The following is a 27,851-nucleotide window of genomic DNA, read 5'->3' on the forward strand; positions in this document are numbered from 1 at the left end:
GGTGTTTGTTCAACAATCTAAGAGCAGAGTTGGCCAATTCTATTTATACATAGTAGAAGGGGAGCCTGCTGACTTTTAAGGTAGCTTTGCCAACTGCACGCCTGACCCAGGCCTCTCTTTCCTAAAAAGAAAGACAAGGCAAGGACATCAATTCAAGGCATGGCCTCCTCTGCTCAGGACAGCACATCCCTTTCCTTGAATTTAATAGCGTCTTCAGCTGAATCACATCACCTAGGATGGTTTGCTTTGGCATCTGTGTTGGCAACCCATTGCCTTCTGGGCACAGTTCAAGTCTATGGAAACTATTTTTTTCACTTGCAGTGCGCTACATGGCTTCATCCTCAGACTCAGCAGAGATGGCCTCTTCTTGTATGCTCCCTCCCCAACTTTAAGGCCATCTTTCTTTTTGTTTTCCCCTATGTCTGGGCTGAAGGCAGGAGCCCTGGGCAACAGGGTTCAGATAGTCACCAAGCAGCTGGACGGACCTGGATATATCTGGATTTGCATCCTGGTGGAGGCAAGCTATCAGCATCTCCCCACCCCAGGGACTCTGTGTAAAGAAGATGACCACTGGAAGGAAGTTATTCCTTTCCCCAATCTCTAACAGAAGGCAAAGACACTGAAGCAAGACAGGCAGTGAAACTGGTCTACATCAGGTGCCTTTATTTAAGAAGAATTTGTATATAAAATGTGACCAAGAACAATTATGAATAAGAACGTCATTAAAAACATGTCTAAGAAAGGGAGAAAGCATCAGATTTTAGCCATCAAGGAACAGTAAGTGAAAGGGTGAGTACAGGTTTTGCAGCATATATTGCTGGTTCATTCCAGTGGGTACAATTCAGCACATTCTTCTGTACTCCCCTCCTTGTAATGAACAGGAGATGCACACAAACACATTAGCAACTGGTTGATACCTTTAGCTCATAAGGTGAAACACAGAGACAGAACTCGGTTCCTAACAGTTTTTTATGTGTAACACAAGTATCTTTACAATGATGCTCCTCCTGGCCTTAGGATATTCTCTCCAATGAGACAACAAAGATGGAAGTTACCACATTTATGCATTAAACAGAAAAAAACTTGATGAATTTCCCAACATAGAGAAAAGGACCTGAGCTGAAAAATTCACGCTTTACATTGTTCAGCTTCAGTAAGATTGTACAAAAAGTTTCCCTTTTGAAGTTCAAAAGTGCAGATTAGAAATGCCTCATGGTGAATTTGTGCTCAACTTTAGCTCTTTTTAAAATATTTGTTGCTTTTATATACCAAATAGTTTAAAAAGAAAACCTTTTCAAATATCTTTTGCAAATATTAAAGTGTCTTGGGGAAACAATGTAAATGTAGCAAAAACAAAACAAGATACTTGCCAACAGCTACCACATCGGGAGCTTTTTTGTGTTTAAAATTCTCTTCCATTACTGGAATTTCTACTGGTTACAACAGCAAGACAAATGACTCCAGAAGTGTCATTGGTGTCTGTTATCCAAGTGTCAATTCATACTTACATAGCATCACACTTGGGGAACAGTGCAAGTGTTACTATGGTAAATACAAGGGTGTGGTTCGCACATAATGCTATGCCATGATGTGGTTTGCTGAAACCTTGCTTGTTGTTATCTAGCCCACAAATAAACCATGTTTTGTCTACTTGCTATGAGCAACATGCAAAAGCCATGGTTTGTTGCTAGCTTGCCAAATTTAAACCTTGTTTAAATCTTGGCTTGTTGTGATGTCTGAACCTAGGACAGTAGCTTATCCTTAACTTGTTTGCACAGCTGCCTACCCTGAAAAAGAGGCAGTGCTTAACAAGAGCTGGAAAAGAAACTGTTCTGAAGGCTGTCGAAACGGGATGGACAGATAGATCAGAAAGAGGGAAAACAATCCATAGCTCATTTGCAAGATACTACATGGCTAAAGCTACAAACCATGCTTAACATAAACCATGGCTGAATGTTACACTGTGAACACAGCCAGTGACAGGAGAGGCATCTCCAAATATACAAAAAGAACAATAAATGAAACTAGACTTCTTCAGCAAGTGTCCACCACAAACCTGAATGTTTGGAGACACACACCTCTCTTTCCCACTTCACTCTCCACTATCAAACACGCATGTGTACAAGAAGGTGCATAAAAGGTGATGGTGAAACAGCCCTCAAAAGCAGCGTTTTCTCTCGAGTTCATTTTAACAACAGATGGACATCTTTGGGACAAGGACTTGGAAATAGACTCTTGATTTGATTAGGTAACTTAGATATATTTCCCAAAAGGAAATATAGGTCTACTGAAAGGGCAGAAAATACTGTGGAAGAGTTCAAGTTCTCCAGATCCCTTCATCCAGCAAGATGGTACACAAATCCGAAGAGGCAGTGCAGGAAAAAGGAAAAATAAAGTTTGACGCGCAAGCCATGGAGGTCTGCATTTAGTTACAGCCTTAAGATGGAAAGTGGGAAGAAGTTGCAGACATTCCAGTTAGCTCTAACAGGTACTGAGAATGTTTTGGGTTGCACCTAAGACCCCACAGGCATTGCTGAGAAGAACAATGAATGGTCCCCACAAATCTAAAATGTTGCCGATCTGAAAAACAGATTTTCAGTACCTTTGGTTTTGTTTACTTTTCCCCCTGAGGAAGTGTTCTAAAGACTCCAAAGCTTGCACAGTATTCTTTGACTTTTATGCTGGCCTATAACAGTGATACACATTTGGAGTTATTTCCTACTGGTCAACCTTCACTTGTCAGATACATTGTCTGCCTGCAGAATATGTTTAAGAGAACAGCAGGTTGGATAAACAGGAAATGGACGATCAGAGGGAGACAAAGTCTATTATAGATGTAACCTGAACTTTGTGGGGTTTTGTTCAAACTTGTCACATGTCTGGACAATACAGGTTGCTATGCCTAATTCTATGGTTTCTATGGAGGGTGCTAGTAGCTTACCTTTCACATAGTATTAAATGGGCTTTTGTGTTGTTACTGGAAGGTTGTTTCCCTCTCCAGCAAGCCATGCTGCCTGGATTCACACAACATGGCAAACCACAGCAACCCCAAACAGGTTTGAATAGTCAAAATGGCCTGCTTAGACAAGCCAGGGTGGGTTACAGTGATCTGCAAACCAGCTGAGAAAGAAGGTATGTGTGTTCTGCTTTTTGTCCTCCAGATATTTGACCCAATGCAAACTGTGTGGGAGCCTCAGCACAGCACTAAATGTCATTGAGTATAATGAGCCACTGTAATGGGTTAATGTTCTGGAAATCCAGTTCTCAAGGTTTAAAGGTTAATCACCTTTGGTATTGGATTGGATGGACCACCATTTTGTGCGTAAAGGAGAAATTAAGGCTTGAAGGTGATGGGGAAAGAGTTGCTGTAGGCTAGAAAACCACAAAGTTCTTTCAAGATGGCAACTCAACGGGCAGGGCTTGCCAATTCATGTCTGTTTTAAACATCAGACAAGAATGAGGCCTGGTCTTCATACACACACACACATATGTTCACACACTTGCACACACAGAGAGAGGTGGTAGAATCCTGAAGTGGTAGACTGGACTATATAATTTCAAGTTATGAGTGGGGGGATGCCATTTTTAAAAATTTCCCCCATGTAAAGAACTCATTGTAATAAAATCCAAAAGAACTACAAAAATTGAGCTCTTCAGGGAGAATGTGACAAGTTAAAAGTTCTAGTTCCACTAAGGGAAGTAGCACCAGAAGTTAAGTCATGCCTTCAAGAGATGCAATCTAATTACAACTGGGGAGGCGGGAGCCCCTCACAATGTTTTGCAGGAAACACAGTGGATTATTGTAAGATTCCTGGGGTAGTGAGAGAGGCTTGTTGCTCCCAGAGATTGTAAGTGGATTGCTCCAGTGTCACTGTTACAAGGATTGCCAAGTGGTATCAAGAGAATCAATTACCTTTCCAGGTTTTATTTCACCAAAGGTCTTGTCACTAAGCATTTTAATCTATAAAAATAAAGGTGCAGCTTTGTCCCATGTCTGTCTTTCCTCCATGCCTCTATCCTCCATTTATGCTACTTCTACAGCACTATTATCTCAAGCACAGCCATGCCTTTAGGACCAGACCATCTATTTCCGAACCGCTGACACTGACTGGCTCTTGGGGTTTCAGGCGGGGGTTTTTCCAGCCCCACCTGGAGACACCGAGGATTTGCACTGGGGACCTTCAGCACAAAGCATGCCATGGAACTCTACAGCCGCTCCTGGCATCCCGCTATGGCAAAGCCGGTCCACTTCAAAACATCTCACACCATGATGATGCTGTTAAATGTCTATGAACTGCAACCAAAAACAAACTGGGTCAAAACTAAACATACCTTCACAATAATAAAAACTGAAAATATGTATAGCTTTACTGTTTGCAAAACTTCTTTGAAAGAGACATGATGAATTTTGGTATTTGAGCTTTGTGCTTCCAGAGATTCTAGGTTGAGCTTTTCTCTATATAAATGGTTCTCTTCTTTGTACTAATTCATCTGGCAGTCCATTAGCTGTTTTCCTTCATGAACAAATTAACATGGATGTCTCTCTTATGTAGCTTCAATTTCTCTCTCTAGTTAGATCATTTACCTTGTCCTTAGCATACACAGAATTATTAGGAAATTTATTCTGCACGTCCCCAACAAATTCATCCTGTAGAATTAAAAAAAACACACAAGCGTCTAACACGGGACTGTTCCAAAATACAAATACCCATCTGGTTTTACAAAAAGTGTTAGTACAAAGGCAACATTTACAAAGAGTTGGAAAAATATATTTTTAAAGAACACATAGAAGCCCATAACAAAACAATATGTGCACATACAAGGAGAGAGGGAGAGAGATGTTCCTTTTCTTTCTCCAAAACTGAGCTGAAGTTATTTTTGTTTGCCTTTACCAGTTGTCTAGAAAATCAAATCCCGTCTTCAAAATAACATTACTTGTATTGCTCTGCAAAGAAAGAAAATTTATACAAGGTGAATACTCAAATAGACAAAGGACTAAAATTAATTCTAAGTGAGCCACAAATCAATACAATGGCTTGGATCCAAATCAGAAAGGCTCCTTCCATCCAGACAAGCCTTTTCATCCAGCAAAAAAATTCTATCATTGGAAAAGGTGGCAATTTCCATCCTCACCGTACACCAGGGGTCTACAGAAAGTAGGGTGGACTTCAGTTTCGAGCATTCGTGAGTCATTCGTGAGCTCCTCTAGAAGCAGGAGCTTCTAGATTTGATGTACAAAACATCTATCTTTTGCCCATTCCTGCCCTTCAGCCCCCAAAATCTGCTCCAGAGATTGGGAAGAATCAGTAGAAATTGTCTCCCTCCCCCTTTCCATCAGCAGAACATTCTAAGCAGAGGGAGGGCTTCTGCTAATGGAGGCCAACCTAGATCCCACCCAACAGAAGGACACACTGCTGCTGTGAGATTCCTCTTCCATCCCAGAGCTATGGAATTCCGAATTCACATCAAAGGTCACACAGCAGCTATGTCACAACATATGGAATCCTTTCTCAACTTCTGTGGCTGTGCAGTTACACTGATCCTGATCAGTTTTGTACCGAGTGACTCTCAGAGGGCTCAGAAGCATCTCCTGCACAAGCTCCACTAAAATTCCTCAGTAATGCACAGGAGGATCCATGGAAATGGAGGGAAAGACACCCAGAGTCAAGAGCTGGGAACAAGTCTGGCCTCCATGGCGTAGTGGTTAGAGTGTCGGCCTGGCACACAGAAGTTCTGCGTTCTAGTCCCCGCATGGCCATGAAGCTGAATTTGGGCCAGGTGCTTTCACTCAACAGGGTTGTTGTGAGGATACAAGGGAGAACGGGAGAACCATTTCCGCTGCCTGGGGCTTGTTGTGAGTGGAAAAAAGGGTGGGTTGTAAATGCAGCTATAGATAGATAAAAACAGAAACTATGCCCACAAGTATATCACATTCACACACACAAATGGCAGTGGTTCAGTCATATGGAAGACAGTAAAGGGGGCGTGCTAATCAGCTCCTTGCCCCTTGCTCTGGGCCTGTCCCCCCGACACCGGTGCTCCGACAGATGTCAGGAAAGTGGGATCACACACAAACAATCCACTCTGCCAGTGCATCTGCGGAGCTGGGAAGCGGACAGCAGCTGCTGCAAGTGCCCACCTTCTGCAGCGGCCATCCTGCTTCCCCCTGGGATACAGGCTGGAAGACTGAAGAAGGGGAGGAGGCGCTGTGCAGGGACCCCCACTGTGCCTGATCGTTAGCTAAGTATACTGGGGGCCCCAGCAACTTTAAGCCCAGCATGGATATAGCGTTTTCCAAATCGGCACAGAGGGTGCTTAAAAATGAGGGGTTTCATACGCATTCACCCTGGTTCAAACACAACTTTACTGGGGAGCAGGGGAAGGGGGGAATCCAGAAGCTGTAATCTTCCATTCATAACCCCTTCCATGTTTTCCCATCACTTATTCTATTTTTAATACCATGTGAAAGAAGACAATTTGGAACAGCTGTAAAATGCCTTTTGATAGGTAGCATGAGGAGGGGTTTGTCTGGATGGTCCCACACTCATAGCCAGAAATGCAACATATCCCTTTCCAATATACAAAAGCTTCTTCTGTCTGATCTCCTACAAGAAATTCTCTTTTTTTTTATCCCAGAGCAACCCAGCAAATAGCCTGATCTAATTAACAGCACCGTCCTGCCCATGTTCCTGGTTTACATAGCAACTACCCCTGTTATTGGAGGCACCATACAGCCATCAAGACTAGCAGCCAAGGACAGCCTTCTCCTCCCTGAATGTATTCAGTCCCCTTTTAAAGTCATCCAAACTAAAGGGCAACACTACAGTCCTGGAAGTGAATTCCATAGTTTTAACTGCATGCTGTGGGAAGAAGTGCTACCTTTGCTTCAATCCTGCACAATATGGGCTGCTCCCAAGGAAATGGGCTGAGATGATGATTATAAAACATACGGGAGGATTTCAGGAAACTGCATTAGCAGCAAATGCTACATATCTTATGGGTACTGGTAGCACATTAATGTTACTGCTAGACTGAGACTTATTGCTCTGATCCATGGAGGAGGAGAGAAGCAGAAACAAGATTCACTAAGGTTTAGCTTTCTTCAGAACACAATCTTTTCAAGCATCTGGAGGAATGGAGGCTGTTCATTCTTTCCTTTATTTGTAAAGCTCTCTAAAAGATAAAGCAAGGAGTTCAATATTACCTGGCCAAATATCTTCAGGTCATCACTGACTTCTTCATTTCTGGCCCCAAGGGAAGATGGTTTTTCCACTGGTTCAGGGTGAGCATCAAGGCTGAGAGCTGAAGGCTGAACAACCTGAGGTTTTTCCCATTCTGTTGATGACACGGCAAGGACTGGGGTGACCATCTTTTCGGGTTTGGAAATAGTAGGCTTCTCTGCTTTCACCGCCTCCTTTGGGCCAGATTCTTGCCTGCAGTAAGACTGCAGGGTCTTCTCCCCTTTCTCCATAGATTTGATCTGGCTCGGGGTTAGGGAATGGAACTGAGACTGCTCGCCTTCGCACTTGGAGCGCTCAGCACTGATCTTCCAGAATGAAGACTCCTCCTCTTTCCTGGCGGGGAAAAGCCCTTCTGAACTTGGTGCTTTCCCAGCCTGTGAGGGTTTGGGGGCTGGTGGGGCTGGAGCAGTTTTGATGGCTTGCTTCTGTTCATTCTGTGATGCCACCCCACCCGGTTCTTGCATGGACAACGAAGAAATGCTGAATTCCATCTGACTCTGTGGGGGATTAAAAGGAAGCCAACAAAGTATTCAAACCTCTTTCTATGGACAAAAAGTATTAGAGAATAAGATCAGAGGGGCTTCTGTGTACCTTTTCAGGGTTACCACCAATGCGGGTGCATTTGGCACACTGGGCCAGGACTGTCTGGTGTTCAGATCAGCTCCAGGTACAGTTGGCACTTGGACCACAAAACTGATACTGCCTACACAAGTATCACCTGCATTTTGTGCCTAGAAAAGGTGGGCAATATACTTGCTTACAGATCCAGCAAATTCACTACACCGAGTTTCATGGGGGGAACAGGCAAAGCACTGTTCAAGTGGGGGTACCAAATCCGACAGCTTTGGAGAATGACCCCAATTATTAAAAATAAGATACAACACAGAACATACATTCACTAGAAGCAGTTATAAAGCAACGTGAAAAAGCACACATCATGCAAAAACATGGAACATGTTTTAGATGCTGTGATAACATCTCTCTGCTGCACGGCTGGATGGTGCAGGTCTGCCGAGCAATCCTGGCTTCAGATTACTCTGAACATTCAGACATGCTGTAACATGCTTGAAGTAAGCACATTGTCTGGAGAGCATCACCACCACTCTGCATCACCACACTGGGCATATACAAAAGAAAGAGAGGGCATCAGGTAAGGGAGACTTCCTCAAACAAGTGTCTTTCAGCTGGTTTAGATTTCAGCTTCTGTCACCCCAGCTACGTAGCTGGGTGCGCATAATCCCAGTCAGCATGGCTAATTGTCAGGCATAATGGAGTTGTGGTAGTAAAAGCCAATATTACTGTGGATTTCTTTGTTTTCCAAAGGTGGAGAAGAGGAAGTGAAGATGGGATATTTTCATGGGAAAACGTGCCTAAAATGCACGCTGTGTTAAATGCATAGTGTGCAGCTGATCTCAGCTTTTTAAAAGACAACAGCTCTGGGGTTAGCGTGCAGCGCTAATTTAATTTAGACTTCAGAGTGCTTAAGTTACCCCACACCTGCAAACTCTCTCCTTCAAAGTCGCTTTCACTTCAAGGGCACTTTCTGTAGCTCTTGAACCAAGCTCAGTTGTGATCTTGAAGTCCAGCAGAAGGTTTAAAAATATTCAGCGTGTTGTAGGGGGACAAAAACTTTTGCAAAAAATAATACTGGTCAGCATAAAGGGTGTAGCCCTCCCCTCCACCTGATCATTCTACCCTAAAAATTCTCCCCTTCCCAAAGCCCAATGATGGCACCACAAAGGAAAAGACACACCGTCACCCACACAGTATCTGCTTGGGTCCCGAGTTCGCAACAAAGGTGCACAAAACATGAACATCTAGGTCCAAGAGACTTTTCAAAAACCACTTTCTTGAGGATACATGGCCTTCTTTTTTGCAACTGGCTGTTCTTTCCCATTGCACAGAAACAGAAATATATTTTTTCAAAATCCACATTAGGATTTGAATCCATATAACTGTAACAACTAAAGATGTGAAGAGCTGAAGGAGGAAAGCCTCAAGAATGAAGGGCAGGGGAAATTAGTGAAAGTGGAAAACAATTTCCCCTTTGCTTTTCTTCTAGGAATTTTGGAAACAATACACTTTGGGGGATGATTTATTTTTCCTGAGATCTTGGAGCCACACCCAGTTCTTTCCTCACAAGCCTCGACCTCACTAAAAATAACCCCAGCCTGGTCACACAGGATGAGGCATCTTCAGTGGCCTATTTAATTGTGTACAGATCAGCTGTTGTTGTTGTTTTGCTTGCAACAACAAACTTTTAGGCAATTTTGGGAAATGACCAGCTGAAGAACCAATGCTTTAGCAAATATCCACACATGGGATTGTGGTGCAGCTGTAACAGCTGTGTGAGGTCCAGCAACCACCTTTCAACCTGCCTCGTTCAGCTAAAGCACCTGCACAGACAGCAGCTTATAAGCTTCCAGAGTTTCCAGAACTTCAGGATCAGATTGTCTTCAGCTGGGGTCAGATCGTCCTCAGTTGGATAAAGGCTATCTTGGCCGCCCTAGCAGACGGCCTTCACTGGGAAAGTGACATCAGGATGACTCTCCTAGAATTTTGAATATCACCAACCACAATAGATTTTGGTTCTGCCTGTACCAAATGCATCTTACTATATTTCTACTTCTATCTGAAAAATAGGTTCCCAAAAGGGGGTTCTGGGAACCACAGTTTTGGTCAGTGAATACTTTCTTAAATGGTTCCTCTCTCTTCCTATGTTTTTCAGAAGCTAGTAGGCAAGGGTGTCCAGAGAGTTGGAGCAAGGTGCCCTCAAAATCCTTCTGACACCCACTTCTATTCCTTCTGACCTTCCATACCAGCTTTCATGACTTCTCCTTTGAATAACAATATTTACTTATTTATCTGGCCAGGGTGACTTCTTTTCTTTTTTCTTTTCTTTTCTTTTATAACTTTTCTAACTCCTTTTATATCATTTATATTTTTTTATTTTATATTATTAATTTTAATTTTATATTGTTATTTTTGTATTGTATTGTATTTTATAGTGTTGTAAGCCGCCCCGAGGCTTTGGCAAGGGGCAGCATAGAAATGTTCTAATAATAATAATAACAACAACAACAACAACAACAGCTAAAGTCCTGCTCTTGCCTTCATTGCTCCATTCAATATTCTGTTCACTGGGCTCCATCTATACTGTTGAGACAAGAGGCAATCCTTGGCCTCTGTGGTACAGAAGCCCTTCTGGCCAAAGGACCAAATTTCATTCTGAAGAAGATTGAGAGGCATATTCCAGTGGTGGAGGGGACGAAGGAAAAGGGGGCGGGGCCAAAATAATAGCATATTATACCTTAAAGCTCTTTTGTTACTGCTGCCAGTCTCTATACCAGTACCAAGAGGTGGCAAAGGCCAAAGGCAACCAGGCAAGTATTAAACTGCAAAGCTGACCTGGACTCACTGCATCAAACTGGATCTGAACAGAGAAACATTTCCCTCTGGACTAAAAACAGAGAAGACCACAAGAATCCAGGGAGTTATTTTTGTATCTTATTCACTTGCTGGGAATGTAGAGTATTTTGTTAGGCATGCGGCATCCGCAGCCAAAACCAGCCGTTTAGCTTGGTAACCTCAAAATAGAAAAAGAAGAAGGGGAGGGAGGACAACCCATGTTGAAACAAATCCTGCAAGACAAGAGTTTACCAAAACAAAGCAAAACCTCCCAAACCCGAAGCTATGAGCAAAACCAAGAAGAAAGAATCCAGCCCATTCCAGAGACAGAACCTACAGCTGGCCATCTTGACAGAGTATATTATGCCCCTGTCTATGAGTCACCCATGGAGTGATGAACAGGGTAGAGAAAATACTATGAAAGGAAGAATTCTTTCGTAGAATAATCCCCTTTGCAAAATACATCTGAAGGGGCCACTGCAGAAACAAGATCACAAAGCATCACAGAAATGGTGCACAAAATTGCTTCCGCCCTACCATTAGTGCAATAGTGACCCAAGTTCTACCTGCTGCAGCAGTGAAGAACCCCCCACCCCCACTTGGCCTTCCCTGACCCAATTAATGAATCTGGGAAGGCATCAGATCTAAATTAATTTAGCACATATTAACCAAAAACCTCAGGAGGGCAGGTAGGTTCAAGCCCCTCGGGGAACCCCAGCTAACTTGCTGCTGGATTCCCAGACTCAGAGGATAATCTTAGTGATAGGGGAGGTCCTGATGTGGTTTGCATTCAGATCCAGTAACTGAACTGCGTTTGGGGAGTCTCTCCACTACCCCAAGCTGCACTCTGTTATGCTGTGCCCATGCAAGCTCAAAGGATAAGCCATCTTTTGCCAAACCGGTGCCCCCCAGATCTTTTAGACTCCATTTTCCATTGGCCTCCAGCAGCACAGCCATAGGTAGGGAAGCTGGGAGTTATAGCCCAACCCACTCTGGGGACGTAAGGATAAGAGGAGGGAACGGAATATGCTCCCACTGGCAGAGTTGTCAAGCTGCCACCATGTCAAGCTGTCTTCACACACTGTGACTGTGAGCTGGTCTCATGCTCCAGTTCCCAGTACAGCCAGGATGGCATGGTGCGTGTACTGCTGCAAGCCACCAGTCAGCATGATCAGCGTAGGGACAAGCGCCAGGGGGCGGCTAGTTCACCTGGTGGGGACTCCAGCCCCTAGCAAGTTCTGAAACCTGAAGACTCCAAGACTGCATAGAATGTAAATGGATAAAATGGAGCTATGTAAGAAGCTGCCTTGGATTCCTCACAAGCAGAAAAAGCAGGCTATAAATACATGTGGTAACAACAACAAAACTCACTTGAACTGCTGTGGGCCTCATTTTCATTTAATTTCTCACATAAGCAGAGTAACTTTGCACAAAACAATTCCAAGAATGGGAAAAAACTAATTGAAATTCAGAAATATAAACCTTGGGAGAGAGAGCAGCTTGATATGTACCAGGAGAGGCACCCATTTCATAGCCTAAAACTCCCATGGGTCCTTATCGCTGCTCGTGTTGCCTAGAGATGATGGGAGGCGAAACATCTGGCTAAACACAAGCAGATCCCCCTCCCCATGTATTACCATCTGCCTTCCATCAACTCAGAGCACTGGTCCATCTAGTCCAGCTAAATCAGTCTATACCACAGTCCTCCCAACCTGTTGAAAGCCACTGTTTTTAGCCTGTGATGCATATAGCCACAACCACACCTAACAACCACTTGGGCCTACTGTTGCCTTTTAAGAACCGTGGGAACAAAAAAAGATCCTGCCAAGAAAGAAAGACCTGATTGCAAGTTTTCTTGGAAATAAAAATATCTTTGGCCAGCACTATTTTGAAAAATGTGAGTTTTGCAGCACGGAACTAATGGCCAAGCTCCCAAAATATGGAAAGCTAGAAGTAATTATGGCTTTAAGACCATAGTTTGTTGCCTCCCGACCCTAAGCTTGAAGTGCCTGATCCTGCCTAATCTTGGAAGCTAAGCAGGGTCAGGCCTGGGCAGAAATGGGATGGGTGACTTGAGTGTATGATTCTGTGATTATTGCTGTCAACTGCCTAGAGAGCTTTGGCTATGGGCAGTATAAAAATGTAACAATAATAATAATAATAATAATAATAATAATAATAATAATAATAATAATAAGCCTGAGGCTCCAGCATGCTCTGCAACAACCTTCTCCAACCTGGTGGCTTTCCACTAAGACTCCCATCATGACCCATGGTAATTGCTGGCTTGGGGCAATGGAAGTTCTAATCCAAAGTATCTCAAAGGCACCAGTTCTCAAGTTGTCAGAAAAGGGTAAAACTGACTAACGACATGAAGGAGAAAGGGTAAAGGACCCCCCCCCCCCGCAAATTACTGCCTTTGTCTTCTTGATCACTGCCCCCACAGCTGTTTCTCAGAAAATTACAACAGTAAATCACTGGAGGAAGAAATCTGCAACTGTCTGCACTTGCGCTTTGGCTTAGACCTTAGAGATGCGATGAGCTGTTCTCCTCTTGGAGCCAAATTCATTCAGGTCAAGCAGAAGAAATGCACCCAGCTCTAGCCTCAGAACTACACACAGTTATCACTCCTTATGGAAAACAAAGTATACAGCAAAAGGGACGCAGTGAGGCACAATGCACACCATAGAAGAGTTGAAAAGACAGGGATCTCTCAGCATATGAACAGAAACATTGCTCAGAAAAGTAGCATAGGACTTTTTACAATTCGTACCTTTCTTGGAGCTCTTCTGATCAACCAAAATTGCAATTGTTGTGCACTGGTGTTAATTTGGTAAGCAGCCAAAGAAGAAGAAAACATTAAAGAGGAGTAGAACAACTTGGCAAAATTACCTTGGTTTCCCAGGAGAAAGGAGCAGAGTGTTCATCTTGCCAGGTGATATCCTGAAATAAAATTAGAGAATGATAGCACACAAATAAGAGTGCACACTTCTAAAAGGCGAAAGAGATGGAACTCTATGGTTCTAAAACATAAAATGAACAACCGAAGGATTGTACAAATGTCTATTTTAATCTGTAAAGTGATGGAGAATGGCAAGAGTCACAGCAGGAGGCATTCTTAAGTTGTTATATGTGTGGGTTCACAGTGTACGCTGCCCTGTGGAATAAATCTAAAATCTGAGGTAACTGAATTACCCGAATTATGGCAAGTAGCTTTATGACAGTATATTTACTCGGGTCCTAAGCTGATCTCTAAACAGACATTTCCTATTTCATATATATATATATATATATATATATATATATATATATATTAAAAAAAACTGCACACACTCAAGGACTGTGGGATTTATTTATGACACAAGGAAATTAGAATACTCATCACTCCACATTTATTGCTTCACATGCTCTCTTCAAAATCTGCTCATTTAATAAATAAGAGTCTTCCCCTTGTTTGTAGCCTCTTTATGCAAAGTCCGTCTGGATTATTTCTAGCTCACATGTCACCAGCCATGTGAGTTCCAAATAAAAAGCTAGTCAGAACTTTGGCTAGCAAAACACAGACCAGGACAGAGCCTGCCACTCCTCCAGCTGTTCTGCACTTACAGGAGTAAGGCCCTTTCCCATATAGAATCTGAGTCTTGGAAATGCAAACATGCTCTGCATACAGCATACATACTCTTTAGGGACATACAGCATACATACTCTTTAGGGAGTTAAAGTCTTCTAGTTGTCATCACAGCATATGAAGAACTGTGTAGAATTCTTTTATAGGGTGCTATACACAGCCAGCTGCTTGTATAGAAGATACTTTAAAACAGGGGTGAGGAACCTTTTTCCAGTCCAACAGCCAAATTCCAATTTAGCAAAGGTCTGATGGGGTGAGAGGGGAGGTAAATTCCATCTGAGGCCAAAAGCAGTCAGTGTGAGCTGGACCCAAGTTCTATTCTTACCCATTTTAAGCCTACCCCAAAACATTCAAGACAAGCCTTGGTAGGTCTACTCAGAAGTAAGCAGAACTGAATCTCTCAGCAGAACTTTCAAATAGCAACCAAAATCCTCTGCAGGTTTTCCGTATTATGAGGGGGTGCAAGGTGTAGGGAACAAACTAGTAGGTGAGATGGAGAACCCCCAGAGGACCCATCATTGGCCTATAGGTCAGAGATTCCCCATGTCTGTTTCAAAATGCCTGCTTCCACTTTGTGAAATATGTGAACCAGGAAGTCCATGGAGACAGGCACACAAGGTGGAGCTCAACACTTATGGTGAACTTCATAACTTCATAAGGTGAATGAGGGCAACAGACAAAGCTTCCATCCAACTGTTTCAGAAAGTTCCACAGCAGCCCTCCCTAACCCAGAGTCCTCCAAATGTATTAGACTACAATTCCCATCAACCCCACTGCATAGCTGGTGGACCGGATAGGTACTAAGAATTGTAGTCCAACGTATCAGAGTTCCAGGATGGGGGACGTCATTTCCTGAACTAAGCTTTCAAAAATTTAAAAGGCAGTATATGACTTCAGTGGATTGACAATACCAATCGCTGTGTATGAATATGGGCATTGATTTTAAATACGATTCCATAAAAGCTACCCATAAATTATGCCTAAAACTTGAAAATGCAGCACAAGAGTTCCGAAACAGCTTCAGAAGTGATCTGATTTGATTTAGGTATTTTGTATACGGCCCATTCCATATGCATGTTCCTTTCTAAGGGCTCAGGCACATTAATAATAAAGTCCCAGTTATCAAATCTTCATTTATCCTGTTCCTGTAACCAACCGCTAAAAGGTATACAGATGATTTCTTCCAGTTCCAGGACATATTCTGACTCAGCCTTTGGCAAGTCTCCAGTGGAAGGGAATGTCAACATTAGAGGCAGCTACTGGGAGCACCTCTATGTGTCTTTGGAGTCCTGTGTTGGCACATCTGCAATCTTCCTAATATGGGGTTCCTGGTTATGTTAGGTGTCACTATGCTGGAATACAAAAGTGATCTCTTGGGTATGCTCAGCTAATGCAATTTGCTATGGGAAATATGCAATGATTTAACAAGGCACACAGATGATCACCAGAGTAAGGGGAAGATAAATAATGAAATGTTTTGATTAATGTTCAAAACCAGCTTAGAATGAATCCGCCGGGGTATTTAAATCATCAAAATGGATTTCCCACCCACATCGTCAATGTGCAAGAAATAGCACGCTTCCCCTAAACAGATGCCAAGGAATTAAGCTTTTGCTCACCCGGCAGCACATTCAAGGAGCTGGAGCTGCACTGCTGGCTTCTGCACATTTGAACTGATGACAACAATGCCATCTGCAAACAAATATTTGGTCATAGTCCTAAGCTCAGGAGCCAGCTGGAATGGATCAGATACGAGAAAGTATGCCTCTAACAGCAACATCCAGGCAGCTTGTTAGGGGGGAAAAGTACTGGAATTTTAAGATGGGGGAGACACTGGTATCTTTCTTTTCTGATGGAGATGACATAAGCCAAGATCAGATCATAGCTCCTGAAGAGCCAAATAACTGCTCTGTTTTCCAAAATAACACAAGAGATTTCTCTGTTGGCCACTAAGAAAGCACTACAGTAGCAGCTCTATTACGTAAGACACATTTTTGGATAATATTGGGAAAACACAAAGAAAAAAGAGGAAGAAAGAATATGGGGAAAGAGGAGGGGTGCTTCTAAACACTGCTGCAAAGCACGTTCTCTTGCCACCGGGAGCTCCCATGAAGCACAGGGGCTTCACTACTCACATGCAGGGAGAGGGAACTGTTTCCCAAATGTTTGCAGTAGAAAACTTGTATACACATCATGTCCCTACACAATTTGGAACCCTGATTCTGGACATCAGGGGAATGCACATGCAACATTTACTCATGTGAAGGAGTAGAAGCCTGTACAGGCTAGCAGGAACTTGTCAAGAGTGCTGTTTGTAACCCCCCCATGAGTACGCATGTTTTGCAATGCATAGGGTCTTCAGAAATAACAGGGCATCACACTCCTTAACCAACAGCATTGAGTTTTGAGAAGCTTGTCCTGGGGGGAAACCTGGTAGGTGGGAGATGGGAGGACCAAGGAGAAAGAGAAAGGAAAATCTGGCATACAGATATTCAGGAATGTGGTAGGACTCTATCAATAACTTCTCCTTGAGAAATACTGGAATGCCTTTCTTAAGGAAGAAGGTGTAGACACAATGCAGCACCCTACTTGCAAGCACGTGTTAAAGTTGGAATCACAATTCCTGTACCCAGTTTTGACTACTCAAGAGCCAAGCGCTGTTCTCTATTCTAAGGGTAGGTAACCTGGAGGACAAAACTTCAGAAGACCATGCCTCCCTTCAGCTCTAGACTGCGCTTGCTATTCATTTGATGCCGTCACCTAGAAACCTGCAAGGGCTCTTTCTCTCGCTCTCTCTCACACACACTTTATGTAAACTCACTGTTATAGGTTTAGAACTCTATATGACCAGCTGTGCTGGCAGTATGGGATCAAATACCACACTGACTTACGCAAATAGTCTTAAAGCTGGTGGACACCTACATGTTCCCCAGGGGGAATGTCCCACCTGTGGCTGCATTAGAACTTACTCCATGGACTAAGGCTGGTCCATGACTTATTACTCATCCCCTATTTCTTCAAAGGATGACTCCCAAAGCCATCTGATTTCAATCCAGTTTTGCCCTGCTTAGAACCTACTTTATCTTATTTAATTCAACTTACTGAGAATGCAAACAGAAAAGTGCTAAGGAACAATATGTTTAACTGACCAAGGTAAACATTGTAGAAATGGAAGTACAAGAAAAATCAACTTTCTGCTTTCATGTAGTTCCCTAATAGAATATATGTTTTGTTTACAGAGCTTTCCAACTGAGTAACACAAAGAGGTTATAGAATTTTTAAATGTACTTTTAAGAGCACCATGGATGTTGCCAAGCATTTAAATCCCACATAAATTTGCTGGCACTTGTGCACCTACCTCAATTCACCTTCCTTTTAAAAAATTCACATAAAGAATTAGAAACTCAGGTATGATATACATGTCTTGAGTTTCTAGCTTTGCGCTTTACAAAGATGTTGGGCTCACAGAACATAAGCCATACTATGGGTTGAATGTGGATTGACAAATTGTGTGATCCCAGCCACACTAACCCATCATGATTTGTTAACTGCAAACAACCTACAAAGAGAACCCACAGTATGTTGCTGGACCATGAAATGAGGCTTGTCATATTATTATTATTATTATCATTATTATTATTATTATTATTATTATTATTATTATTATTATTATTACATTTCTATGCCGCCCCTTGCCGAAACCTCGGGGCAGCTTACAACATGATAAAATACATTGAAATACAATAGTACATAATAAATTACCATTAAATACAAAAATACAAAAAATACATTGATTTACAAATATAAAATTAGAATTATCAGTATAAAATAAAAATATAGGAGGAGAAAGAGAAGGAAGAAGAAGTTGCCCTGGCCAGATCATATGTTTTAACAATTGAAATGATGTTTAAATAAAAAGGTCTTTACCTGGCGCCGAAAAACCAGTAACGACGGAGCCAGGCGGACCTCTTTGGGGAGTGAATTCCATAGGTTGGGCGCCACCACAGAGAAAGCCCTCCTCCGGGTACTTACTCTCCTAATTTCTTTCATGGAGGGTTCCCGGAGAAGGGACTCTCCCGCAGATCTCAAAGGGCGGTCGGGCATATACGGACGTAAGCGCTCGTTCAGGTAGCCAGGACCCAAGCCGTTTAGGGCTTTATAGGTCATATTCAACACCTTGAATTGGGCCCGGACTTCAATGGGAAGCCAGTGAAGCTGACGGAGGACTGGAGTCATGTGAGCATAACGCCCCGTCCCCGTCAGCAGCCTGGCAGCTCTATTTTGCACCAATTGAAGTGTTCGGACTGTCTTCAGGGGAAGCCCCACGTAAAGTGCGTTACAGAAGTCTAAGCGGGAAGTCACCAGCGCGTGTGTCACCGTCGCCAGGCAGTCGTACTCCAGGTAGGGGCGCAGCTGATTAATCAGCCGAAGCTGAAGGAAGGCGCTCCTCGCCACCGCTGTCACCTGAGCTTCCAAAGAAAGCTCCGGGTCGAGGAGTACTCCTAAGCTGCGGACCGGGGCAGAGGGAATACAAAACCTTAGCTGGGATCTCCCTGCTTCAACCCTCCCATGAACTGTGGTCAGCTTGATGTTCCTCCAGGCTCCCCTCGCTTTGAGTTGCATGTGCTTACAAACAGATGGAGATTAGTTTGCCATGTGTCTGGGGAATCAGAAACTGTGTTGACAGGAGTTGCCGCACAGCATTAGAATGGTTCAAAATAATCATAACGATGCAACGCAACATGCAGATAATCATGCAGTTCCACCCACACAACTCTCAAGCTTTAAAAATAAACTTTAATCCAGGTTTGGCCATCTTGCTTGCCCTCTTCACCAGGGCAAGGGGTTAGCCGGACTCCAGCAAGCCAGAAAAGCCCGAGGCTTTCTCCCAATGCAAGAGAGGGATGCAAAATCAGTGCCCCTCTCCAGCAGCAAATTGCACATTTGTTAGAGCCTGCCATTCGCTTTCACTCTGCTGGATTCAAGTGCAGTGGCAAAACAAACAGCCAAGGTTTCTCCTCTCTGCACCTGCTGGGCAGCTGGTACTCAACCTGCCAGGTCAAGGCAACCCTCTGTGCCTCTTCCTGCACCCACCAAGCTGGGGCTGCAAGGAGACAGCAGAACCACATTACCTTGAATCTTGAATCTGTGCCTGCCGGGTAGCTGGGAGCTTCAGGTGTCCAGCAGAAACAAATTCAGAAAAGAAATGGCACATTCTCACTGCCCCTCACCTGCTCTGAGCTGGATGGAAAGGCCAAGCCACGTCCATTTGCCCAGGATTATGGACTGTTCTTCAGAGATGTAGTGTGAAGCCAAGAACAAGAGAAATTTGTGTTTGCCTTACAAAAGTTTCCCAACCCCAGGCTATGTTTTGTTTGCTGTCACCATTTTTTTTTTAAAGACAGCATTATTTTATTTTAATTTAATGTTATTTCTGTCCTGCCCAACAGCCAAAGCTCTCCAGCTGTTCATAAAAATTAAAACCCTATAACACATGATAAAACGTAATATAAAGGTGATGACAACAAAGCAGTGATAGTCCTTAACAATGTATACAACAGCTTCATTCACAACAGCAGTGTGTTAAGATAAATCATTTATTTACACAGATAACAGAAAATATTTTCTTGAGAAAATTGTTCATCTTTATGCAACATCCATACAATCTCTTTTACATTGGGATGACCACAAGAATGGTCCGAACAAGAATATGAAAGCAGATGAGCTGCATGAGAAATTTTTAAAAACCCTATAAATGCCACTGGTTAAACATTTTATGAACTCTTGAACTTCTGGGGTCTCAAAAAGGTCATCAGATCCGACATATAAGAAGAGCCCAAATTAAACAGGAAAAAGAAAAGTTCAAACCACCCTTTGCAAACACGGGCTTCCATAGGCCTCAGTGAAGAACTTAACTGAAGTCCTATAGTGTAACCCGAACGCACACGTTTTGATTGCTATGCTTTTCTGTTTTGTAATATATTTTATACATATATAAAGCCACTGTGTTTTCCACTGCGTGCTTACCATATGGTTTAGGATCCGCATGCCCAATTGCTCTAGTGCTGAGTCTTAGCATGGAACCGACAAGCTTAATTATGCCTGCTTCCACACACAGCCGATGGAGTTTCAACTGTGACAGGGAAGGCTTTTGGCATCTGGCATAAAGCCACCAACACTCTTAGGCAAACAGATCTCACATATGGCCTTGAAACTACAGCAGGGTAAGTGAAGAGAAGGTTATGTTTTAATCTTCAGTTCACACTGATGGCATTCACACAACATGACAGTCCACTGTTCCCATAGGGTGGTCTGTTTGAGGACAAAGAGCTACCCTGACAACCTATGGCTTGTTTTAGGGGTTGTTGTACCCACAATGAGTTGTAATGACATCTATATCTGGGTAACTGACACCTACTGGCAAATGGCAAGTGAGATTTTTGGGGAAAGCAGCAAAAACCTCACACTGCCCTGCCAAGCTTGCCCAGGCTATTGCCAGTGACAGCTGCCCCAAATGTGCCCAAAGGGCACTTCAGAATGAGCAGCAATGGTTCCACGCCCCTGTAATGCAGCTGAAAGTTCTTGGGCACTCACCCCGTTATGCTCCTTTTACCAATCATTTCTCTTTTTGCAGAGATGATGAAATGCGATCTCTGATTTGACAGCAAGTGAGAGCTCAAAGTGTCAAAGCACCACATTGGAGGAACTGCCACTGCTCCCCCCCCCCCACTTTTTACACCCCAAATGTTTATAATTCTTTCCATATTTTTTAATTTATTTTTGGGACTTGCACAAGTAGGGTGCTTCAGAGCAGAGGAGGAGGATGCTGGAGTGCCACCGTCAGGATAGACAAGGCAGCCTGGCTCACCTTGCAATTACTTGCAGGATTAGCAGTGGGCCTGTAGGTGCTTGCAGAATCAGGGCTAGCTGGGAACCACAGGCAGCTTTAAGAAAGGCTTCCCAGTCCTGCTCAGTCTTTGTGGTGGCTGCCTTGTGTTCCCTGCTTGGCTTCTGCCTCCAGTCCTTCAACATCTTCACTTGTTTCTTGACCCATGCCTGCTCCTTACTCTGCTTTTGCTTCTGACCCTACTATGCCTTGGCAAGTGTCCATCCCTTGCCTGAATAAGCCTTGGTTTTTCTTCCACCTCTGTCACCCCTGGGGCTGGTCTTGCAGTCAAGGACACCTGCTGCCTATGTCCCAAAGCCGGCAGTTGCCAAGATACCTTCTATTATCTCCTCCTGTAATGCTCCCAAGAGTCCTCTGAGAAGCAGCCAGCATCAGATCCACACAGGGTGGATGGGATATAGAAAGGATTAAGTGATTTTCTGACCTTTTAGCTAGGAACTGAAAAAAAAATCTTACAGCTGCATAAATGTCAGTCTAGCAGCCATAGGACTACACTGTAAGTCACATGGCACTGGATCATTTGGCAATGTATATGCCAATTTCATACAGCTCTGATCAGTTTTGGCACTTTTAGTTCAGTTCAGAGAGTAAGGGGTTAACAAGGAGCAGTATGTGTCACTGGAACATACGTCTTATAAGACATATGAAGGGTAACACATGCTCCTATGAAGCAACCAATTTACTTAAGAAATACACTCATCTTTGTCTTTGGAGAAGCACTGCTTGTGTTACTGTGCATGTGAGAGCAAAAATGTGCTAGGAACATATTCAAGTTCATATTCTGAATGGATTTATACTTATGTCTGGAAAGTAAGGGGATGTTAAATGTACTATCCTCTCTCACAAACTAGATGTGAATCTGATGCATTTTGGTTTTGTTTAACTTGGGAAAATAATAATAATATGCATAAAAAGCAGCAAAGGCTTGATTGCTATATAATCTGTATAATAAACTTTCACAAAATTCTTAATCCAACATCATATTCAGGTTTATAGTGAAACTGCATCTATGGAGACTTTCAGTGCGCTAATAATTAATGGTATATGACAAGATGACTTTGATGCACGTAACAGCAAATCTACCCCTCAGTTTGCCTCAGCTTGGTGGAAGGGCATCCAAAGCAGACATAAATCAAATTGCCGTAATGCAGAGGAGGACAGGATGTACATATCCTTATGTTTTGGACTACAGCTTCCAGGATTTCTGACCATTGGCCATGCCAATGGGAGTTGACGGCTAGAACAGAAGTGCTGGGAAAGGCTAGACAAGATGGCCAATAAACCCCTCTTCAACTTCGTGGTTTTAATGGAAAGCAAACCAACCATGAATCCTGCAACAACACCAGTTCAGAAAAAGATTTGGGGAAACTAACAGAACTATTACACACAGGCAATTAAGGTGCGATTTCAGCAGGTATGTATATCCAGATTATCATTATCATTATCATTATTATTAGGTTTTATTAAGTGGTATCTGCTCCATTTTCCAATGGCTTTGCCACAAGTATAAGCACCAAGAGTTGAGAATAGCAAAACCTAAAAATACTTATGTTTCGAGCTACTACATTTTATTTTCCACACCCTTGTTTTTCCTGGCTCAGCAGTAGCACTGGAAAACTTGACTTAATTTTTAAAGGGTGCCTTAAAAACTTCAGAACTTTGAATATTCAGAAATTATTCTTCTACTTATTCTTCCTGAATAATGGACTGCCAAATTCCTCGAGCCAAATGTAAACACTTCCTCAGTTCTAATTTTAGGAGTAACTTCCTACTGCTTGTTGCTAAGCATGTTAACTGTCAGCAAACCTTTTGCATACTAACGCTCCCATACCAGCTCCCATCCTGGCCAATGACATCTAGGAATGATAAGAATTGTGGTCCAACACATCTGAAGACCACTCGGTTGGGGAAAGCTGCTTTAGGTGAACTGAGGTATTTCCTTGCATTTTTTAGCATTCTTCCCCATTGCTGTCTAATCAGAGTTCTCAAATTTTCTTCTATTTTCCACCTTACTTGCAGCAGCTGGCAGATCGACAATTCTGGTTCTCCAGGTCTGTAACAGCTAACCATGTCGCTATTCTAATGGACCATTAAAGCAGAGCTCTTCTTCACCAGGTTACTTTTACAGGTTGGTGGAACACCCTATCAGGGCAGTTGTTTTCAGAACAGCAATACAGGAAATCTTGAATCCCTTCAACTGTAAGATCTGCAAGGGTGGATAATGCAATTTTCCCTTGCAACATCCTGCTACAGGAGAATATTACTGTACTGTTTCTAGGTCACACTTGGAAACACATGAAACCTAGGCTGACCTATAGCCCACATGGACTGAGTGTGCCAGAGAACATAACCCAGAGTCCAGTACAACTCGAGATTCCCTGACAGATGGTCAGTTTCCCTCTGCTGAAATTAATATGGAAAAGATGTGACTAGGAGGCCACTGCATTAAAGTGGACTTTTAGGAATGTATTTTAACAGACTAGCAAGTCAAAGGATGGATTTGGCTATCCTTGAAGTCCTGTTTTAACATGTCTTTTTCTGCAGCAATTTGGTACAAAAAAGGAAGAGGAGAAGGAGGAGGGAAGAATGGAAAAATACCTTTATAATCAAAAGGAAAAACATCACTTGACTTGAATATCATACATCAACCTTCCTCAACCTGTGCAAGACTATGATGTCCATCACCCACAACGTGATTGGAATTGTTATCTAGCATACCCAGAGGGTGCCAAGTTGGGGACAACAGGCATGGACATAAAACCATTCTCAAAATGGCTCCATCTATTGTACCAGGCCAGGGTAAGGTGGGGGAGAAAAGCACAGGCTTGGGGGAATTACATGGTCTGAAGAACCACAAACAATCTTTAAGGCAAAAATCCTTGGAGAAGGGAGAAGCCCCAAGGACAGCCCAATGAGACCTGAGCATGTTCAAAGGGCATCAAATACTGACAACTGAGGGAAATAAAACTGGAAAACTGGAGAGAAGGAAGAAGGAATTGAACTGGAATTTGGAACAGATGCATGCCACAGTAGAACACTTTTATCTTATTTTATCCCATCCTGTTTTTGTAGTATTTTAGCCAGTCTTTGATTATATAAGAATGCACTACTGTTTTATGTCATCAAGGGTTCAATCCTATGCATGTTTTGGCAGAAAGACGTCCTGCAACTCCCACCATGCTCTAGTCAGCATGGCTGGGGAATGCTGGGAGTTGTAGGACTCTTTTTCTGACTGAACATGCACAGGACTGTTATGGCTACACACAGCAGGGTCACTCTCTTGGCTACCAGACAGCAAACTCCAGGAGTTCCACAGAAATGAAAAATGGCTAAATATTAATTTTAATTAAAATGGAATATAAAGTTATCCTGAGTTTAAACTTGAGGGAGGTAATCTAACCCTCAGAATATATTTACTCCAGACAACCAGGATCACCTGTTCCAGCCTGAAATCTAAACAGGTTTATTGAAGTACAGCCTGTGCGATACGTTAAACAAAGGCTGAAGGTTGTTGAGGCACATGAATGGAAATAGAGTGGAGGGGAAAGAAACGTGATTTAACAAAATGGGATATTGAGACATTCAACCTGTTAGTAAAAATAATGCAATGGGGAGTGTGTTTACAACCCATTTGTACAGCCTAAGCTCAAACAACCTGACAACCCACACTCAAGAGTTGAGTATATGTTGTTGAACTGAGGGGTTTGTTGAAACTTGGGCTATCTTTTTGTGTCAATTCAGCTAAAATAGCAAGACATGTCTTTTTAACCATGAATAAGCCATGAAGAGAACTGGTCTGCAGTGGGTGCTTCACCCACTGTTATCCTGGCTGTTCGTTATCCTGGTTTGGTTCAAACAACAAAGTTCAACAATATTCTGCCCCCTACCCTCTTGTGTGACTTACTATATTATCTAAAACAGCTCAGTATCTTTCAGGATCACCATACAACCCCTTTATGCTTGCACCCATTTGCCCTTGCACCCACAGACTTGTCAAACACACAGGACTGTTGGGCATAAATGGTGTGCATTGTGAATGTACATTACTGTGCTTGGGGGGGGGACCATGCTCCCACAAATCTTGACAACTGATGCAGTCTGGCGTGCCTGCACACGGCTGGCTCCTGCTGAAGAGACTCTGCAACCCTGGGGACACACAGGGAAGATTTCCCAGCTATGTGAACCAGACTTCCGTCAGCTTGAATTGGGCTCATGCAGTCCTACATTTCGGTTTTGTAACTTTGACTAAGCCACCTTGGACTGTCCTGAAACAACTTAGTTGCTCTCTGTGTGTATGTACTTCACCATTTTTCCTTTGGCAAAGGGGTGCTCAACCTTTCTGGCCCATGCTGGCTCAGGGTTCAATGCCCAGACACAGACCCATAAACAGGCATCAGCATACATGTATCTCAGTGATGTACAGATGGCTCTTTCTTTACCGCTAGCAGCAGCCAGGAAAGAGATGTCTGTATGAGGACTACTGAGGAGTGGAGAGCCCTTCTGTCACCCCAGGAATCCAGAGACAGAGAGCTCTTTCTTCATTACTGCTACCAGCTAGAAAAAGCCATCTGGACTGCATGGGGAAGAGGCCGAGAGAAGGCTAGCCACTGGTGACAGCAGAAGTGGTAGTAGCAGCCACAACTACCCTAGTACAATTGATGGCTGGTGGAGAAATTGGGTGGTGGCAGGATCAAGGCACCCTCACTTCTTGGTGGTCAAATGCAGCCCCTGGAGTGGTGCATCCTTGCTTTAGGCAATGGGCATATTGTAAATGTGGTATAAATACACCTACCACCTCCATCATATGCATCATGTCTCCAATGTAGGGGCAAATGCTTAAGAAAACTTATGGCATAGTGAACCAGTAGCCAACCTAAAAGTGTAATCCTGTGCATGTTCAGACATCATATAGCTCGTGGCTAGGAAATGCTGGGAGTTTTAGGCCTTATTTTTGTCTTAAACATGGGAGGATTATGCCTTAAATGGCATCCTCCTTATTAAAAAGTTATGGTTTAGCCCACTATGGCTTACAATTGCTCCCTTTGGGAAATTTAGCACATGCAAACTGACCTATTCTCTCCTGGCTAAGGCACAGCCTTAAAGGCATATTTAGTGCATGCACCCCTGAAGCACAGATGTCACCCAGAATCCTGTTATAACCTCACATAGAGCCTTATAACAGTTGAGCAACATCATCCTTCACAAGCTCTTATTTACAGCAACAGCTATAGCTGTGATGCACAAGAAAAGAGAGACTGTGCCAAAAAACAAACAGATTTTCCCAATTTGGAGGAATACTGTCAGTGGTCAGGAGTTAAAGCCACCAACACAGTTCGGACACTTCTTAATTATGAAAAACACAAGATAATTTTAGCACCTGTAGCAGCAGGAAGTAGAACTACCATAGATGCTCAAATGAGAAATCATAACCAATAGTGCAGCAGCTAAGACAGAAGTCCTACATGCACACTTTCCACGGGGTAAATCCCATTAAATACAGTGGGACTTGCTTCTGAGTAAATACGTGCTGGATAGCATCCTAAGGAGAAGCCAGCCAGTTTAATGAACCTCTAGTTGAAAGTAATTCCTACTGAGTTCAGAAGGTAAATGTAAGGTTATTAGGGATTAGACAGTGGGTAAACCATGCCCTCTACACAGAAAGTCTTCCATTATTCCACATACACTTAAGTATCAGGTAGCATCATTTTTAATGACTAGCCGAAAGAGCACTTCGATCTCTCTCCACGATTCCAGGGCTAAGCTTTAACACTGAATGCCATTTCTAGGGAGAAGCATTTTAAAACACTGTCTTTTAGTATACAAAAACCCTCACCCCGTGCAAACTTATTTTCTTACCCCTGCAGATCTAATTTCCCTCCACGCCATCCTCCCTCAACTTCGTCCCGAACAGAACCTTAACGCTCAGGCGCGGCAGAGCTGAAAGCGCCCCTGAGCATGTACAGAAATTTATTTTGTCCCGACGGGAAGCCCACGAAAGGAATGTTTACCTCGTCCCCGAAGTGCACCACCTTCTGGCCCGTGTTGAGGCGCAGGTTGGGGTAGCAGACCGGGGGCGGGGGGCCTCGGGCGGCCCCGCGATGCGCCGCGTACCGGGCCTGGACGTGGGGCTCCACCAGGCTCTTGTCGATGATCTCGTCCTGCTGGCGGGGCGGCAGCCGCTCCCAGTCGGGCCCGTAGCGCTCGCGGATGCGCTCCTTCTCCGCCATGATCTTGCGAGCCATGGGACTCAGGGACGAGAAGTAGCTGAAGCGCTTACGCTCCCGCTCGTCCAGCGGCCGGTTACTGTTCATGACGGCCGTGCGGGACGCCGCGATCGCCGCCGCCATGGAAGCCATCGTCGCCCGGCCGCCGCTCGGGGACTCGGTGCGGGCGCGGAGGAGAGGGGGGCGCGAAGGGACGCCGCCACTGCCGCGCCCTCCGGGCTCTTCTTCCAGCAGCCCGCCTCCCCGGAGCCTTTTGCTTTCGCTCCGCCCGCTCCTCGCCCGGCCCGAGACCCGCCTCCCTTTCTTTCTCCCGGCTTTTCCTCCGCCCCTTAAAAGAATCGAGCCGGGCGTACCGTATTAATGCTGCTTTTATGCATATGGGGGTGAACGGCGCTGCCGTCTCTTGAAAGGTTTCCGGCCGTCGCTGTCGTTTCCCTTAATTT

General features: G+C 43.7%; 1 protein-coding gene across 1 annotated transcript; it reads right to left on the minus strand.

Moving 5' to 3' along the window:
- Window positions 1-640: 640 nt before the first annotated feature.
- CUNH1orf198 (chromosome unknown C1orf198 homolog) lies at window positions 641-27,624 on the minus strand. The gene is made up of 4 exons (XM_044420758.1): window positions 27,193-27,624; window positions 13,542-13,592; window positions 7,205-7,738; window positions 641-4,945 (listed from the first exon to the last, which is right to left on the minus strand). The coding sequence occupies exons 1-4, from the start codon at window positions 27,538-27,540 to the stop codon at window positions 4,889-4,891; spliced, it is 990 nt and encodes a 329-aa protein (XP_044276693.1). The 5' UTR covers window positions 27,541-27,624; the 3' UTR covers window positions 641-4,888.
- Between the last annotated feature and the right edge of the window lie 227 nt (window positions 27,625-27,851).

This window comes from Varanus komodoensis, unplaced genomic scaffold (assembly GCF_004798865.1).
Source record: "Varanus komodoensis strain SLA01 unplaced genomic scaffold, ASM479886v1 scaffold1, whole genome shotgun sequence".
Classification (NCBI taxonomy): Eukaryota; Metazoa; Chordata; class Lepidosauria; order Squamata; family Varanidae; genus Varanus; species Varanus komodoensis.

What these genes read in the sequence shown, in the direction of transcription:
- CUNH1orf198 (XM_044420758.1), bottom strand. Translation starts at nt 27,540, where the DNA reads ATGGCTTCCATGGCGGCGGCGATCGCGGCGTCCCGCACGGCCGTCATG. An exon ending in TGGTGCACTTCGGGGACGAG is followed by an intron (nt 13,593 to 27,192) that starts GTAAACATTCCT and finishes ATTTTATTTCAG; the next exon opens with GATATCACCTGGCAAGATGA. An exon ending in CTTTCTCCTGGGAAACCAAG is followed by an intron (nt 7,739 to 13,541) that starts GTAATTTTGCCA and finishes AATCCCCCACAG; the next exon opens with AGTCAGATGGAATTCAGCAT.